General features: G+C 41.3%; 1 protein-coding gene across 1 annotated transcript; it reads right to left on the bottom strand.

Annotated features, from left to right (window-relative positions):
- Positions 1-7,890: 7,890 nt before the first annotated feature.
- Positions 7,891-14,975, bottom strand: LOC132882721 (uncharacterized). The gene is made up of 9 exons (XM_060915821.1): positions 14,074-14,975; positions 12,380-12,539; positions 11,971-12,144; positions 11,556-11,643; positions 11,172-11,330; positions 9,526-9,741; positions 9,161-9,329; positions 8,409-8,488; positions 7,891-8,196 (listed from the first exon to the last, which is right to left on the bottom strand). The coding sequence occupies exons 1-9, from the start codon at positions 14,168-14,170 to the stop codon at positions 7,894-7,896; spliced, it is 1,446 nt and encodes a 481-aa protein (XP_060771804.1). The 5' UTR covers positions 14,171-14,975; the 3' UTR covers positions 7,891-7,893.
- Between the last annotated feature and the right edge of the window lie 582 nt (positions 14,976-15,557).

Raw genomic sequence — 15,557 nt, 5'->3', positions numbered from 1 at the left:
AGAAATCTCAGAGAGTCCAACACCTGCAGAAAGCTCCAGCCACATTACATTGGGCCATTCAAGGTACTGCATCACATTAATTAAATTTCTTACCGCTTAGAACTCCCCCCTCACAGCAGATTATCCCCACGTTCCATGTCTCCCGTTTGAAACCAGCTATCCCGGACCCTCTTGCTGAAAATATACCAGGTCAAGAACACCCAGAACACCTTTTAGAGGGAGAACCCATCTAGTAGGTAAATAAGATCCTCAGCTCTAGACACAGAAGAGGACAAGTTGAATACCTGGCAGATTGGGAAGGGTATGGACCTGAAGAACAAAGCTGTGTTTCCACCAAGGACATTCTAGACCCTCTCCTCAGGCAAGAGTTCCATACACTACACCTGCACAAATCAGCACCATGAGGTAGGGGGCGTCCTCAGAAGATTATAGCTCCCACAGGGAGCTCTTGGGGGTTCTGTCAGTAAATCTGCTGAGAACAAACAAACTACAAACATGGACACTCAGAACTACAATCCCCCAAAACCACAGCACCCTCTGTCACCAGAGTATTAATTAGAGCTGCCACACTCTCCCTAATTAGCTCTTCCCCTACTTAAGCCACTCTCACACCACTCCAATGCAAAGTATCATTCTGTTCTATCCAGTTCATACCAGAGGTGGAAAAACCCGGGTGCAGAAAGTAAAAACCCTGCCACATTTTTGCTCCAGGCAATTCAATGAACCAGCTGATCCTAATTACCACATCCCCTAAGCCAGGTTGATGAGCTAATTGGTGAAATCACCTGTGTTGAGAGCACAGGCAGAAGGAAAACCTAAGCAGGACTTTTACTTTGTCAATCCAGTTTTTCCACCTCTGGTTCATACCAAGCCTTGTATTTTCTGACTGCCTCTCTATTCTCTGACCTTTGTTCTTTGTTTCACATTTACACTCTTAGTTTCTCCTCTACTATGTTGTTTGCTGATCACCTGACCCTTGCTAGTTTCCTGACTTCAACTCCTGTCTCACATCTTGGCTTTGTTGATAGTTTGCACCCTGCTCTCCTCTGCACATACATCCATAAGCATCTGCAGCCTGACAACTGCATAGTTATAGTACTCTAAAAAATTCATACTGTCACACCTTTAAGGATAACAATGCAATAAACTCTGGTGCAACACCTGAAAAGGTCAATCGTCAATCGTTTTTAAGTCTAAGACCCTTCTCCATATTCTTCGTAATAATAGGAATTCTGATTCTTTTCAGTGAGTTGAATCATTTGCGTCAAGCAACACGAAATCGATTCTTTCGACTCTTAAACAGCTTATTTTCTAAAGTGGACAAAGTTGAGTTGCATGTTGACAAAATATATCTAAATAGTGATAGAATTACCATTACTGAAAAAAAAATGGCTTAGAAAAGTGGCTCTCAAAATTCACTTAAGAGTGTCGAATCAAAGAGTTGACTCATGGATAAAGGACACATCTAATTACTAAAGAGAGTAATCCTGATTTTGTGATATGTTCTATTCCAGTCACTACTGATTAGCTTAGCTTAGCTTAGCTTAGCTTAGCTTAGATTAGATTAGATTAGATTAGATTAGATTAGATTAGATTAGATTAGATTAGATTAGATAAAACTTTATTGATCCCTTTGGGAGGGTTCCCTCAGGGAAATTAAGATTCCAGCAGCATCATTACAGATAAACAGAGAAAAGAAATAGAGAAAAACTTCTAGATAAATTAAAATAAATTAAGTATTTACATATACAAATGTAAAGAATAAGATATGGGGAAGAGAGGAAGGGGAGGGGAAGGGGGGGAGAAGTGGGGTTAGGGTAAGTGTGTGTGTGGGGGAGCAGGAAAGATATTGCACTTTATATTGCACATTATATTTACATTGTCCAGTATTGCTTATTGTTAGGCTAGGCTACTGCTCCTTCCCGTCCTCTGTCCTCCTGTTACCCCTCCTCCCCCCCAGAGAGGAGTTGTACAGTCTGATGGCATGAGGGACAAAGGAGTTTTTGAGTCTGTTCATCCTGCACTTGGGAAGGAGCATTCGGTCACTGAACAGGCTCCTCTGGTTGCTGATGACGGTGTGCAGAGGGTGACTGGCATCATCCATGATGTTCAATAGTTTGTCCATAGACCTCTTCTCTGCCACCGTCACCAGAGAGTCCAGCTTCATGCCGACCACAGAGCCTGCCCGCCTGATCAGTTTGTCCAGCCTGGCTGTGTCCTTCTTGGATGTGCTGCCCCCCCCCCAGCACACCATGGTGTAAAACAGGACACTGGTGACCACAGACTGATAGAACATCCACAGGAGTTTCCTGCAGATGTTAAAGGACCACAGCCTCCTAAGGAAGTATAGCCTGCTCTGTCCCTTCCTGTATAAGTGATTGGTGTTGCAAGTCCAGTCCAGCTTGCTGTCCAGCCACAGCCCGAGGTACTTGTAGGAATCCACAGCCTCCACCTCGACTCCCTTGATCAGAACTGGTTGTGACCTTGGTCTGGACCTCCCAAATTCAATGACCAGCTCCTTGGTCTTCGAGGTGTTGAGCTGCAGATGGTTCCTGTTGCACCACACAGCAAAGTCCCTCACCAGACTCCTATACTCCTCCTCTCTGTCGTCACTGATACACCCAACGATGGCTGTGTCAGCAGCAAACTTCTGAATGTGACACAGCTCCGAGTTGTAGCAGAAATCCGCGGTGTACAGGGTGAAGAGAAGAGGGGCCAGCACCATGCCCTGGGGTGCTCTGGTGCTGCTAATTACAGTGTCAGATGTGATGTCCTTCAGCCTGACGTACTGCGGCCTGTCAGTGAGGTAGCTGGAGATCCAGGTGACCAGGCAGGGGTCCACTTGCATCCTGTTCAATTTGTCCTGAAGCAATAGGGGCTGGATGGTGTTGAAGGCACTCGAGAAGTCCAAGAAGAGGATCCTCACTGTGCCATTTCCCTTATCCAGATCCGAGTGGGCTCGGTGTAGTAGGTAGAGGATGGCGTCTTCCACACCAACACCTGCCTGGTACGCAAACTGCAGACAATCCTGGGCATGTTGTACCTGGGGTCTGAGGAGGCTGAGGAAGAGCTGCTCCAACGTCTTCATCAGATGTGAAGTGAGTGCCACTGGTCAGAAGTCATTCAGCTCACTGGGCCAATTCTTTTTGGGAACTGGAATGATGCATGATATCTTCCAGAGGGTTGGCACTCTCCCCAGCTGCAGGCTGAGGTTGAAGATGCATTGGAGTGGTTCACCCAGTTCAGCAGCGCAGGTCTTCAGTAGTCGTGGACACACCTTGTCCGGGCCTGCTGCTTTCCTGGGGTGAAGCTTCCTCAGTTGACCTCTGACCTGGTCTGCAGTAATGCATAGAGAAGTCTGTGTTGAGGTGGGGGAGGAGGGGGCTGCTGTGATGACTGGGGGGAGGTGTGTTGAGGGAAGAAGGAGAGATGGCTGCAGTGAGGGAGAAGGTGGGGGGAATGTGGGCTGGTTGAACCGATTGAAGAAGTCATTCAACTCATTCACCCTCTCCACTGTCCCCTCAATGACTCTGGTCTTTGTATTGTGGCCTGTGATGGTTTTCACACCTTCCCAGACCTCCCTCATGCTGTTCTCCTCAGCTTCTGCTCCACCTTTCCCCTGTAGCTGTCCTTAGCTTCCCTCATGCAGCGTTTCACCTCCTGCTGTGCTGCTTTCATTGTCTCCCCATCCCTGCTCCTGAAGGCGGCCTTCTTCCTGTTGAGGACAGCTTTGACTTCCTGTGCCACCCATGCCTTGTTATTAGGGTAACACCGTACAGTCTTAGCGGGGGAGACCACATCTGCACAGAAGTTGAGGTAATCTGTCAGACAATGTGTCAGCTCCTCTATATCCCCACAGTGAGGGCTAAGCAGCACATCCCAGTCCGTGATGTCATAGCAGTACTGTTGATATTTTTGATTTTTTTTAAATAATGTTGCTGTTTCCATAACAAATTTACTGATGCAGATCAGGATAAAATAATGCATTATACATTCAAGAGTGTTGCAGAATAATGAAATGCACTGTACTGTAATTTCATACCTTCTGTCAAAATCATACTTTATTTGTTTTTATATAAACTTTCAACTTCAATCCATTTGTCAATGAAATGACACAATCACACAAATATAAGTTGTTTGATGTGTGTGTGTGTGTGTTATGTAGACTCAGATGAATGTCTACATGATAGCATATAAACAAAGAAGAGTAAATATAAACCAAAACAAGAACAGTGTTAGCTCTACGTTCTTTTTCCAATCTTATTTTTTAGCGCATCATTGCCTGTAATGACGGTTTCTAACACTAGAAGGAGCCAAACAGTTAAAATTGAACAAAGTACAGTTCTCTTTATATACTTTACCAATCAAAAATTTGGTTTGGACACACCTACTCATTCATAGTTTTTTTTTTGGGGGGGGGGGGGGGGGGGTTGGTATTTTGACTATTTTCACCATAGAACTACACTGTAAACAAAAACGTGTTCAAAAACTAAATATGTTTCATATTTTAGATTCTTCAAAATATCCAGCATTTACCTTGATGATGCTTTGTACACTATCTGCGTTATCTTAATCAGCTTCATGAGGTAGTCACCTGGAATGCTTTTCAATTATCAGGTGTGTCTCATCAAAAATTAATTAATGGACGAGTTTCTTGCCTTCTTAATGCATTTGAGTTCAAACAGTAAATAATAAAAAATAATTAAAAAAATCAGTATATAGCCCTATTCCACACCACAACTCTCGTAATCCATATTATGTCAAGAACCATCAATTAAGTAAAGAGACATGACATCCATCATTACTTTAAGACATGAAGTTTACTTTTATGAATTAAAAGACACAACACTGAATTAGGTGTGTCCAAACATTTGACCAGTACACTATATACATACACTCTCAGAAAAAAAGGTACAGATCCGTACCTTAAAAGGTACAAACGCTTGTCTCTGTGGCAGTACCTTTAGAGGGTACAGAGCTGTACCTTTCAAAAGGGGTACACATTTGTACCTTCATGCTTTGTACCTTTAAGTGCCTCATCTGTACCTTCAAGATCAAGTTTGTACCTTTAGTGGATGGTACAAATGCTGTACCTTTAACAATGGTACAAATCTGTACCACAATGGTACCACCACAGAGACAAGTTAATTTGTACCTTTAAGGTACATGATCTGCCCATAGCAATGTACATAAATATGTTTAAAAGCCAGCACATACAAACTTAACACATTTAATTAAAAAATATTGTTTATTTTTTTTCAAATGTAAAAACAATCCAACTTTGACATTTACACTGCACATTAATATTCATAGAAATTGTACAACAAATTATTTTCTTCCAAAAAATAAAAACAATAATTACATGTGTGTAAAAAGCTTCAGCATCAAACAAAAATATTAATGAAAAAACTTCAGACAAGTTGAAGCACTTTCAGTACAGGCCCAAAGTTTGATCACACCTAAATAAATGCATTCATTTTATTTTCACGGCTATTTACAATACATTGTAGATTCCCACGGAGGGCATCAAAACTATGTATGAACACACATAGAATTATGTGCTTAACAAAAAATATCAATTCTAGCTGTTGTCTAACAGTGATGTCAGCTGTCTATCACAACTGATGGTCCCACATGTCTCAACAAGCTTATTTTTTTCTATTGGCCACTCCTCTTTGCAAAAGCATTCCAAATCTGACAGATTGCAAGTGCATCTCCTGTGCACAGTCCTCCTCAGATCACCCGACAGGTGTTTGATGGGATTTAGGTCTGAACTCTGTCTGGGCCATTCCAAAACCCCACTCAATCCTATTCTGGTGAAGCCATTCTTTTATTGATTTAGATGGGTGCTTAGGGTAGTTGTCGTTCTGAAAGATCAAGTTCCTCTTCCAATTTTGCAAAAAGGCATAAGACATCTCCCAAAACAACACTGCATCACCCATATAACACCATGCCTTGAGTGAAGAGTGGTGGTGGCAGCATCATGCTTTGGGAATGTTTTTCTTAAGCTGGAGCTGGGGCCTTAGTCACGGAGGAGGAAATTATGGACAGGTCCACCGTGGCAGTGGCACAAAAGAAGACGAAGAGGAACTTTATCTTTCAGAATGACAATTACACTAAGCACATGCCTACATAAAGAAAAGTCTGGCTTGACCAGAATAAGATTGATGTCTTGGAATGGCCCAGACAGAGTTCAGACCTGAATCCCATCGAACAGCTGTCAGGTGACATGAGGAGGACTGCACAGGAGATGCACTAGCAATCTGTCAGATTTGGAGTGGGCTAATATTGCCACATCAACATGCGCTACGCTGACAGACCAGAATAACCAAGCATCCTGTCTGAAACTGCTACTGGTCTGTTCAAACAATCATTTTGGCCTATTGACATGTTTCAGTGCATCATTTAACTCATGTATGGTAACGTGTTTTGCTTGATGTGCCTGGCAAATGACAAGATGTAATACTAATGGTATAACACCCTCTCGCACATCGTGCATGATGTCAGGTGGTAAACAAGTTGTGACGTCAAAGTAATCTAGGGAGTCAAACGGACAACTTCTTTGCACCCCATACAGTGCACTGTTACTTGGGTTTTCCTTAATAGACTCAAGATGGTACTTGTGAACATCTGAAGTTCGAAGAGTAAAGTCCTTTTCACTAAAATAATCATTTTTACTTAATGACGTGGCCATGCAATACCTGCAGATGCGCCCAGAGTTAAAAGTCATACGGAAACCACCAACCATGTGTGCTGATAAGTTGTCTCCTGATATAGTGGCTACTGCAGCATGCATCAAGTGCTCCTGACCATTTACAAGAATGGTAAATCCTTCTGACGACAGTGTTGTTAAATCCCTAAGAAGTGGTTTAAAAATGGTCTCCAAATCAACGCTTTTCCGTAAAGAATCTTTAAATAACATGGCAAGATGTATATGTTTGACATGGGAGCGATATTTTCCATGAAGGTTGCCAATGGTGTAATATACAGCAGAAAGTGTGTGTTTACCACGTTTAGCACCCAGAGGATTAACGACCTCAAATTCATCCTGATAAAAGTGTAAGCGTAGGGCATCGGAATGAATTTTGAAAAATGGGTGCTCCTTAAATAGTAAACCATCTCTATAGTCAGTTAAGACATCCTTATTCACCAACTGGTTATTTTGAAACTGTATATGTTCCCAAATATCATTATGACTACAGTATTTTTTCAAAACGTCAATTATGGGGACATATGAACATGTTCCAACTTTTGACCCAAGAGAATCTCTCAGAATATACTGCACAGATTCAGTCAGGTCCAGATTTGATTTACAGTACTCTGTAAACAAATGTTTAGAGTGAACCACATTAGCAGCCTCACTAAACAGATCAGGAGACTGAAAAAGTTCTGCAAGCTCAGGACAGTCGGATAAACTAAATCCTTTTTGTTCCAAATGTTGAGTAATAAGAGTGTCATACTGTTCTTTGAAGTTACTCAAAATAACAGCCACGTCATCAGTAATGTCTTGCTGAACTAACTGAGGAAGAACATGTTTCTCTCTCCATTTCAAGGAATGGGTCATCAACATTTTCTGTATGCTTTCTTTAAGAGTGTTGATATCTGCATGGCTTGGCTCATCAAACTCTACCAAATTGTTTTCATATGCGTTTTCTTCAACCTCCTCGTCCTCCACAGTCAATTCTTGAGGGGCCACAACCCACTTTTTATGTTTTCTGTATATGTGCCTCCTGTAAGACTCATATTTTGTAAATGTACATTGACAATCATCAAGGCCGCAGCAAATAGAAAAATCAGCCTCATGCGAATGAATTAATCCGACGTGATGAATCAGTTTGACTAAAGTAAAGGCTCTCCGGGAGCACTTTGGACAAGAAAAGGGGCGAGGCATACTCAAGCCAGTAAATTAATGGCCCTCAGAACAGCTGTTGGCAAGGCCTTATCAGCAGGGTCGGTTACTTTCAAGATGTGTCGTTGCAGAAATATGAGTGTGTTTCTGTTGTGGCTAGGGTACTGAAGAGAGAAAACAAAATACATGCAGAAAGCTGACAGAACTCCATCCTCCACACCAACGGCACTGCAGAAAGTGGAGCCATCCACCTTTATGGTCACTGGAACGCGTTTCTCTGTGAAAACCTGAGTCCAGGTGTATGACCCAGCCACTTGGACGGTGGGGTAGGGCGTCGCTGGTTCTCCCTAAAAGACAGGCAAAAGACAACACCGAAATTGGTAAAGAAATACAGAAATAAAGAAAAGGTACACTACACATTACAATGTTTTACATCACATTACCAGCTAATTTACACACTATAAAGTCACACACACACACAAAATAGCAGGCTACAATACTGCTCACCAAATAAATTCCTTGTGTCAATGAAATCACTGTGGTAGAAGCATTCACTTACATCAGTCAGCGAAATGTAATTGTCCAGTTTCTCTTTGAAGAGTATTGGTAACAGGACCAGGGCAGCTCGGAAGTCTACGTCTTCCAAAAGAAAAAAAAGATAAAGTACAATATATTAGCAGTGGTAAATTAGTTCTTTCCCCAATCACTAACAGCTTTTGTTAATTCTTCAGAATCTGTTGCACAATTCCAAATACAATTAGTTCACCACCGGCCTACAGAAAGGGGAAGATGGGATTATTCCATGCCAATTCAACAATCTCCATGCACTTATGTCTCAAAAAAAAAAAAAGACACCCACACACAAACTCCAATCAAAGGATTTATTAAAAACGAGCAATGTTTTAACCCACCAGAGTTCACACCTTCAGCCGTGTGACTTTTAAATAATGTCATTTACCGTATCGACACGAATATAAGACGAGGGTTTTTTCCCCCCTAAAACTAGGTCTTGGGGGGGGGGGGGGGGGGGGGTGTTCATCTTATATTCGGGCCAATACGGTATATAGGCTCTGTTAATGAATAGTTTCAGTGTGCGTCTGTCTACTTTCACCATCATTTGTGTGCTTTGTCCTGACACTGACCCTAGCAAGATGGGATACATCTATTTTGTTAAAAACACAACCCAAACACAAGCCACCTCCAATTTCAGATATAATTGGATAGGGTGAGAGGTGAAGACTCATAAATATTAGCATTGTTATTGGTCTAAAATTAAGCTAAGTTTTGAAGTTAATGTAATGCATTAGATACCATTTACTTCCTCTGAAGACAATTCAGCTCTTGCTTCCAAGTACAGCTTTTCCAGCGAGGTCTTTCCATGGATTGCTTGAAGCAGCGCAGGCACTAGACTTCGGAATGATTCTCTAAACCGTTGGTTTACATCGGGCATTTTGCAGATCAGGCCCATTTCCTGGAAGAGCTACAACCAAAATAGATAAAAGGGTAACAAAGTAAAGCAAATTTAACTTCTACAACATACTAATCAATATTCATTTCAATAATCTGAGATACTATGTAATATGTAAAATAACATTCAATATTCTTTGGTTATTGAGAGAAATACAAACAGTTGCTTACATAACTGTACAAACAGAACAAAACCAATTCAGACATACCCCAGATGGTGTTTTCAGGAATGGATATTTATTGATGGCCTCTACAGCAGACACTGCTTGCTGAAGCTCGCGTCTCCTCCACTGAAATGTTCGCCTCATTTTGTCCTCCACAATGGCTCGATCAGGTTGGGCCCGTTCATACTGCATGTGCAATTCTTTAACATGGGCATCAATGGAAACAGAGTCTTCACCAACAGGAAGTTCACACTCATAGTCCTGCAACACAAACACATGAAGGTGTTAGCACTACAGTGCTAATGAGGGAAAAACAGGACTTTTCTAAAAAATAAAAAAATACAAATACATTAAAAAAAAATCAAAAATAGTTTTTTTTTACTTGCTTTCATCATCGTAACAAATTACAGCGATGTCAGTTTCACAAAAACAAAATAACCTCTTACCAAGGCTCATTCCACATCAACTGAAATTACTTTTCATCATAATAAACAGTGAGTCGTCATGATGACAGACAAGCAATAGAATGACAGTACTACACACAATGTGTGCATCTTTTTTTACTGGAGCCTTTGACTACTTTTTTCAGTACTGTCTGTCTCCATATTGTGTACATTCTGAGCCTCAGTCTCCGTCTGTATCTTTTTCTTGAGTCTTTTGGGCCTTTGACCACCGGATCTTGCTCTCAAAGTAACAAAAATCAATTTAATGGGCAAACCCGCTTCAAATAAATGCATATGCATGTAAATACAAAGGCTGGTGCTTCTATCTCCTTACGCCTTATTCACACCAGAACTCAATGGCGTGGAAGCGGTAAGCCGGCGGTTTTTCCGCCGGTTCTTGAGCGGTGCGTTCTGCTCGGCCTTTCACACCAGTCAGCCTGCGGGCGCGGTATGTTCACCGCTGGCCCTGTCCACAGCCCATGTTTAAAAGAGCGTGTATAGCTTAATATTAATGAAATATCAGTCGCTTTTGTGCTCAAATTTAAATGTAAACGACATTGAGGGGGGTGTTACGTGAACTCTAGGCAGAGTGACAATTTAAAAGCAAGTAGTCACTGCCTTGATACTTTGGGGGAGGAATGTCATAGACAAAAATGTATTTAGGTCATTTTAATAGGCTAGTGTTCCTTCATTTGAGCATGCCTACCAAACCGTGAGCCTTTGCACTGCCTACTACACAAGAAATGAGAAGTTTCGTGGTCGATATACATTCGTAGACTGCCTACGATTTGTGCTTTCCTATTCATTTCAATGGGGCACCGCTGACATACCGCCGGCAAAATTCCGCTCGAGTTGGATTTCAAAATTGCAGCGCGCGGTACTGAGCCGTCCACCGCTCAGTTACCGCCTGCGCACTGCTTTGTTGGTGTGAAAGGACTAATCTGTTCCCATGTATTTTCACTGCCGCCGGTGAAAAACGCTTCCGTGCCGCCGGAAAACTGGTGTCTGGTGTGAATAAGGCGTTACAGGAACAATACAAATTCATTCAATATTCTTACTATAAAGCCTGATAACCCAAAGTGAAGTAGATGCAGCTCCACGCACAGTAGGTCACCCCTTTAGGCTTCACACATTCGCCAAGATCAGGTAGTCTTTTGTACAATGTGTTTCAGACAGATTTTGCTTCAGTTTCTGTCAAAAAGCCCAAGCTGCGGCTTGTTTGAGATGATGTGTGATTTATGGACTTACCGGTTTGTTCCTTTTTGTACAACTTGACTGGGGTGCTTCTTCGGTTGACCTCGCCTTGCGATGACCGAATTTGGCTTTGAAATTCATTACTTGTTCTGATTGGACAAGGGGTGCACGCTCCGTCTTGAACTTGCGCTTTAAGGACATGTGCCATGTGTGCTATTCAAAACATACATTGCCATGAGTTACTTTAGCACTGAAATATTTGATTAAGACAAGTCATAGCATATGGAAGATCTTCCATTTAAAATATTTCGTTTTGAGCTTTTCTACATGACACGTGCAAAGTATGCTATTCAAAACCCACATCACCGTAGGCTACTTTTTGCACTGGATTATTTGATGAAAAAATGTCAGCACATATATAAAATTGTAAATACTTACATAGCCATTCCCCTCAAGATCCTTTAAAAAAGGATATTTAGTCACCAGCGCCTTTGAAACTCTGACATACTCGTCATTTGAGGGATACCTACCAGTTGGAGGGAGAATAAAACAAACAAGTGACTTCAAAACTTGTTTGCTACATGCACATAGCCAATTCTGCAATAGAACTTTAATACTACACATAGGTATACTTTTCTTAGTACTGAATTATTTTGCATAATTTCTACATGTGCAGTTGATTTTTCTTGCATGCATTACACTTCAAAATAACACAAATCAATATATTGACTTTAAGACAACCTTGTATTGACAACAGTTTGTCAAAGTTTGCACATAGCACAACGAAAATCTTACAATAGAATATTAAAATTTAAATTTGGAGCCATCTTTACCATGAACTTAAAATACCTACATTGTATACTGTGCCATGGATTCTTGAAGCACCCCAACGATTTTGCTTCGGAATAGTCCGGTTTTGCATGGTTCTTTATTATCCAATCTAGTCTGAATGTTCTTTGGAAACTTAGGCAGAACAAAAACACTTGGGAAGCATGGACCAGTAGACACCTGTGGACTTTGAGCAGAGCTGTAGGAAAAGATTCAAGGAACAATAAATAAATAAATAAATAACACAACAAAGCCATTCGATTGAAGTCTGCACCTGTCCCTGAGAATGACTCAAAGAAAAGAGAAATTTACATTTGCCTGCCTCAAGTCATACAGAAATGTACCCTACAATAGAGGACCAAATTAACTAATTAAAACGCCTGCAAAAAAATGTCGTTAAAAACCTAAGAATATAGATAAAGTTCAAAACCCACCTTGACTCAGACGGTGTAACTGGAGCTGGAACGTTGATGCAAGTGTCCTTTAGCTGCTGGATGGCATTAATGAATTTCACTTGTTTCTTGAATGAACCAAATAATTGAGAAATCATGTAGTCAGTCAGCCCATGCACCGTCTCACCATCTACTTCATATTCTGAAGCGGAAAAAGACCATAGTTTAGCTTTAAAATACTCAATATTGCATTTAATAATTCTCAATGTACATATTTTTTTATGTAAGTCATCCATCAGATGCACCCTAGACACAGAACAATGACCATAGTTATAATGACATAAAATAAGTAAGTTTAATTCAGTGCGCCTCCGATAAGACGCGCTATACGAACAGACAAGCAGGCACAATTCCTCCCTCCTTTCTGGTTCACTCAATCGCATGCGTGCAGTCTCAAGATGCGCAATTAGAAGTACAATGCCATGTCGACGTTTATGTTTTGCGTGCACGCTCTTGCTCGCTTGGTATAAACTTCGGAATCGCAGGCTTTTGGGACTCGCTATCAAAGAGACTCCAGGGGAGTGTCAGAGCTCTGCCCTGGGCTGGGTGGCAAGACTCCACGTCGCTTAGGAATTCTCCGCGCTGGCCCTTCTACACCATCAGTGGCCAATGTGGCACGAATTAAACTCTGATATTGCATTTCCAGTAACAGAGGCGCCACAAAAATACAGGCTGCATTTCAGTTGATGAAATGCAACATGTTTTAAAACTAATCCTTGCCTCAGGTAGCTGCTAGGCCAGTTCTAAACTCAAAGCAAGCCTGGAATCATGCAGGCATGCATAATATCAATCCAACAGGCAGAACCATTCACTTAACATTCAGAAAATACAGAAGAGGCATCTGAAAAACATCCCTTGTTCAGAAACCAACACTGAAGCAGACTAATGTTCTGGTGAGCCACGAGGCGCGCACCCCCCTCCCCCCTCTAAGGGCTTCGGCTGAGGAAAGGGCGCGAAATGGGTTGCCGAGTCATCCTGCTAATCTAGTTCTACATACACGAGATGGCGGCAGCGCCAGTGCACTCAGGTCTATAGGCAGCACAAATATCACACCGTCTTCACCACATACCAATCCGGCTGTACACAAGCCTCCACTTAGAAATAAATATATACGTCTTTCTCTGCCTCAACTCAATGCTAAGATGTTGAACTTCTTGTCTGTTCAGAGTTAACCCGTCACGTAGCCTAACTGTGTGGAAGCCTCTTCAGGTACACCTGCCCTCATCACGAACAGCATGGCATAGCTAGCTAACTGAAAAAAAAATGCCTGCATCCTATTAATCCATGCCATTAAGGTCACAACCTCTTAACATTTAGCTTCCTCCAAGCAGACGATATGAAAATTATATACCATTATGTGGATAACTACAGAGTTATTAATCACTGTATTTCAATGCCCTTTACATGTTAGCGTTCCTTCAAGTATGACTAGTTAACATTAGCTGGCAAAAGGACAGGACCGCTATCAGGTTAGCTAGCCCGACCAACCACACACAAAAAAAACTTACCAGCTTAAGAGCTACCCTTTGGAAAAACAAGCCATTTTATCGCTGCCTTTTTACTTTCATTAAACCCATGTAGATTAACTTCTTTGACGGGGGCTTCTGAAAGGTTTTCAAGGAACCACCTAATTCAGTAGAACTAGCCACAATCAGAACAACAGTATGGTAACTCACTTGTAAATTTCCTTCTGCCGTCGTCTGTTATTTCCAGGTCCGCTTTTACTAAAAAGTCCAAAAGCTCTTCGGTGGAGAGGGCGGACAAAGTCGCCATCCTTCAGGTGACCACGCGAGTAGTAGAATTTTGTCTTGCGCTAGCATCTAGAGCAGGACCGTTAATTGCTTTTTGGACTCCTCCCCCTAGCAGCTCAAAGTACCATGCCCTAAGGTACAAACACGTACCTTCTCCAATTTTGTACCTTGAAAGGTACAGTGTCGTACCACAAAGGTCCAGTTTTGTACCATTTAAGGTACATCAAACTGAAAGGTACATTTGTGTACCTTAATGTGTCATATTTGTACCACTGTGTACCTTTATTTCTGAGAGTGTACACAGGGGTGCCGCCAGAAATTTTGGGCCCCATGAAAGATTAGAATTTTGGGCCCCCCAACTTTGCCCACCCTCGTCACAATTGCACTATTGTCATTATTTGACTTTTGATAGCCCATGGACCTTGAGTTTGTGACTGTTATTACATTTTATGTATTAACCTACCAGGGACTAGATGAAAACTGGTCAGTGACTAATTCTGGTGCATTTACAATCACAAATGAAAATTCAAGATTTTGCCACATGCTTCTTGTGCTAGGACAATTGGTAGTGAAATGTGTGATGTGACTGCTAATAAATCATAGAAAAAGTTTTCTACCCAGCATCAAAATACCTATGGAAATCCCATGGATTGTTATGTGTGTTAAGCTGTGTGTACTGTTCTGCTGTTCTGTACTGTCTGTTCAATTTGAAACCAATGGTTTAGAAAGTGTGAACATTCCACACACGTAACCATGTCAAACACTTGACTGGTGTCCGTTATTAGCAACACTTTAAAGTGCTGATGACACATTTTTGACATCTTTGGCGATGTTTTATAACATAAAAAGTAATTCCCGATGATCCATATATTAATTCACGAACGTGCCTATTTTACAAGTTATGATAAAAAACGTGGCTATTTGGGCAAATTTGACAGGGCTGCAGCACCCAGGAGATGGAGGAGGAGGAGGAGCTATATGACGTCAGCGAAAGAACCTTCCTCCTAACTTACCAGTTTATTGTTGATGCGACAGGTGTTCAGTTTGTCATTATTAGTATTATTATTATACATTATATATATATATATATATATATATATATATATATATATATATATATATATATATATATACCGTATTGGCCCGAAATATAGGACGACCCTAAATGTAAGATGACCCCCCCTTTTCCAGGTTCATCTTTGGGGAAAAAGTTTTTTGAAGACCAAATGTTCATTTATATAAAGCGTATTTATTTCAAAATTCTGTTTAAAATTAGAGGCTTTTGTTTTTCACATTTAAATAGAGGTCATTTCAGTCTCATTTCCGTGAACACTTTTCATAGAAGTAAAAAAAGAGGCTAAACTGTAGCCTACTAGACAAGCCAAATTAAAACATTTAAATTGCATTAA

This window comes from Neoarius graeffei, chromosome 3 (assembly GCF_027579695.1).
Source record: "Neoarius graeffei isolate fNeoGra1 chromosome 3, fNeoGra1.pri, whole genome shotgun sequence".
NCBI classification, from domain to species: Eukaryota; Metazoa; Chordata; class Actinopteri; order Siluriformes; family Ariidae; genus Neoarius; species Neoarius graeffei.
Note: the sequence above shows the minus strand (reverse complement) of the source record. Positions and strands in the feature narration are given on the sequence as shown.

Excerpts from the sequence above, each read along its gene's own strand:
- LOC132882721 (XM_060915821.1), bottom strand. The coding sequence starts at position 14,170 with ATGGCGACTTTGTCCGCCCTCTCCACCGAAGAGCTTTTGGACTTTTTA. Across the intron at positions 9,330-9,525 it reads TCCTGAAAACACCATCTGGG|CTCTTCCAGGAAATGGGCCT; the intron begins GTATGTCTGAAT and ends TTTTGGTTGTAG. Across the intron at positions 8,197-8,408 it reads ATTACATTTCGCTGACTGAT|GGAGAACCAGCGACGCCCTA; the intron begins GTAAGTGAATGC and ends CCTGTCTTTTAG.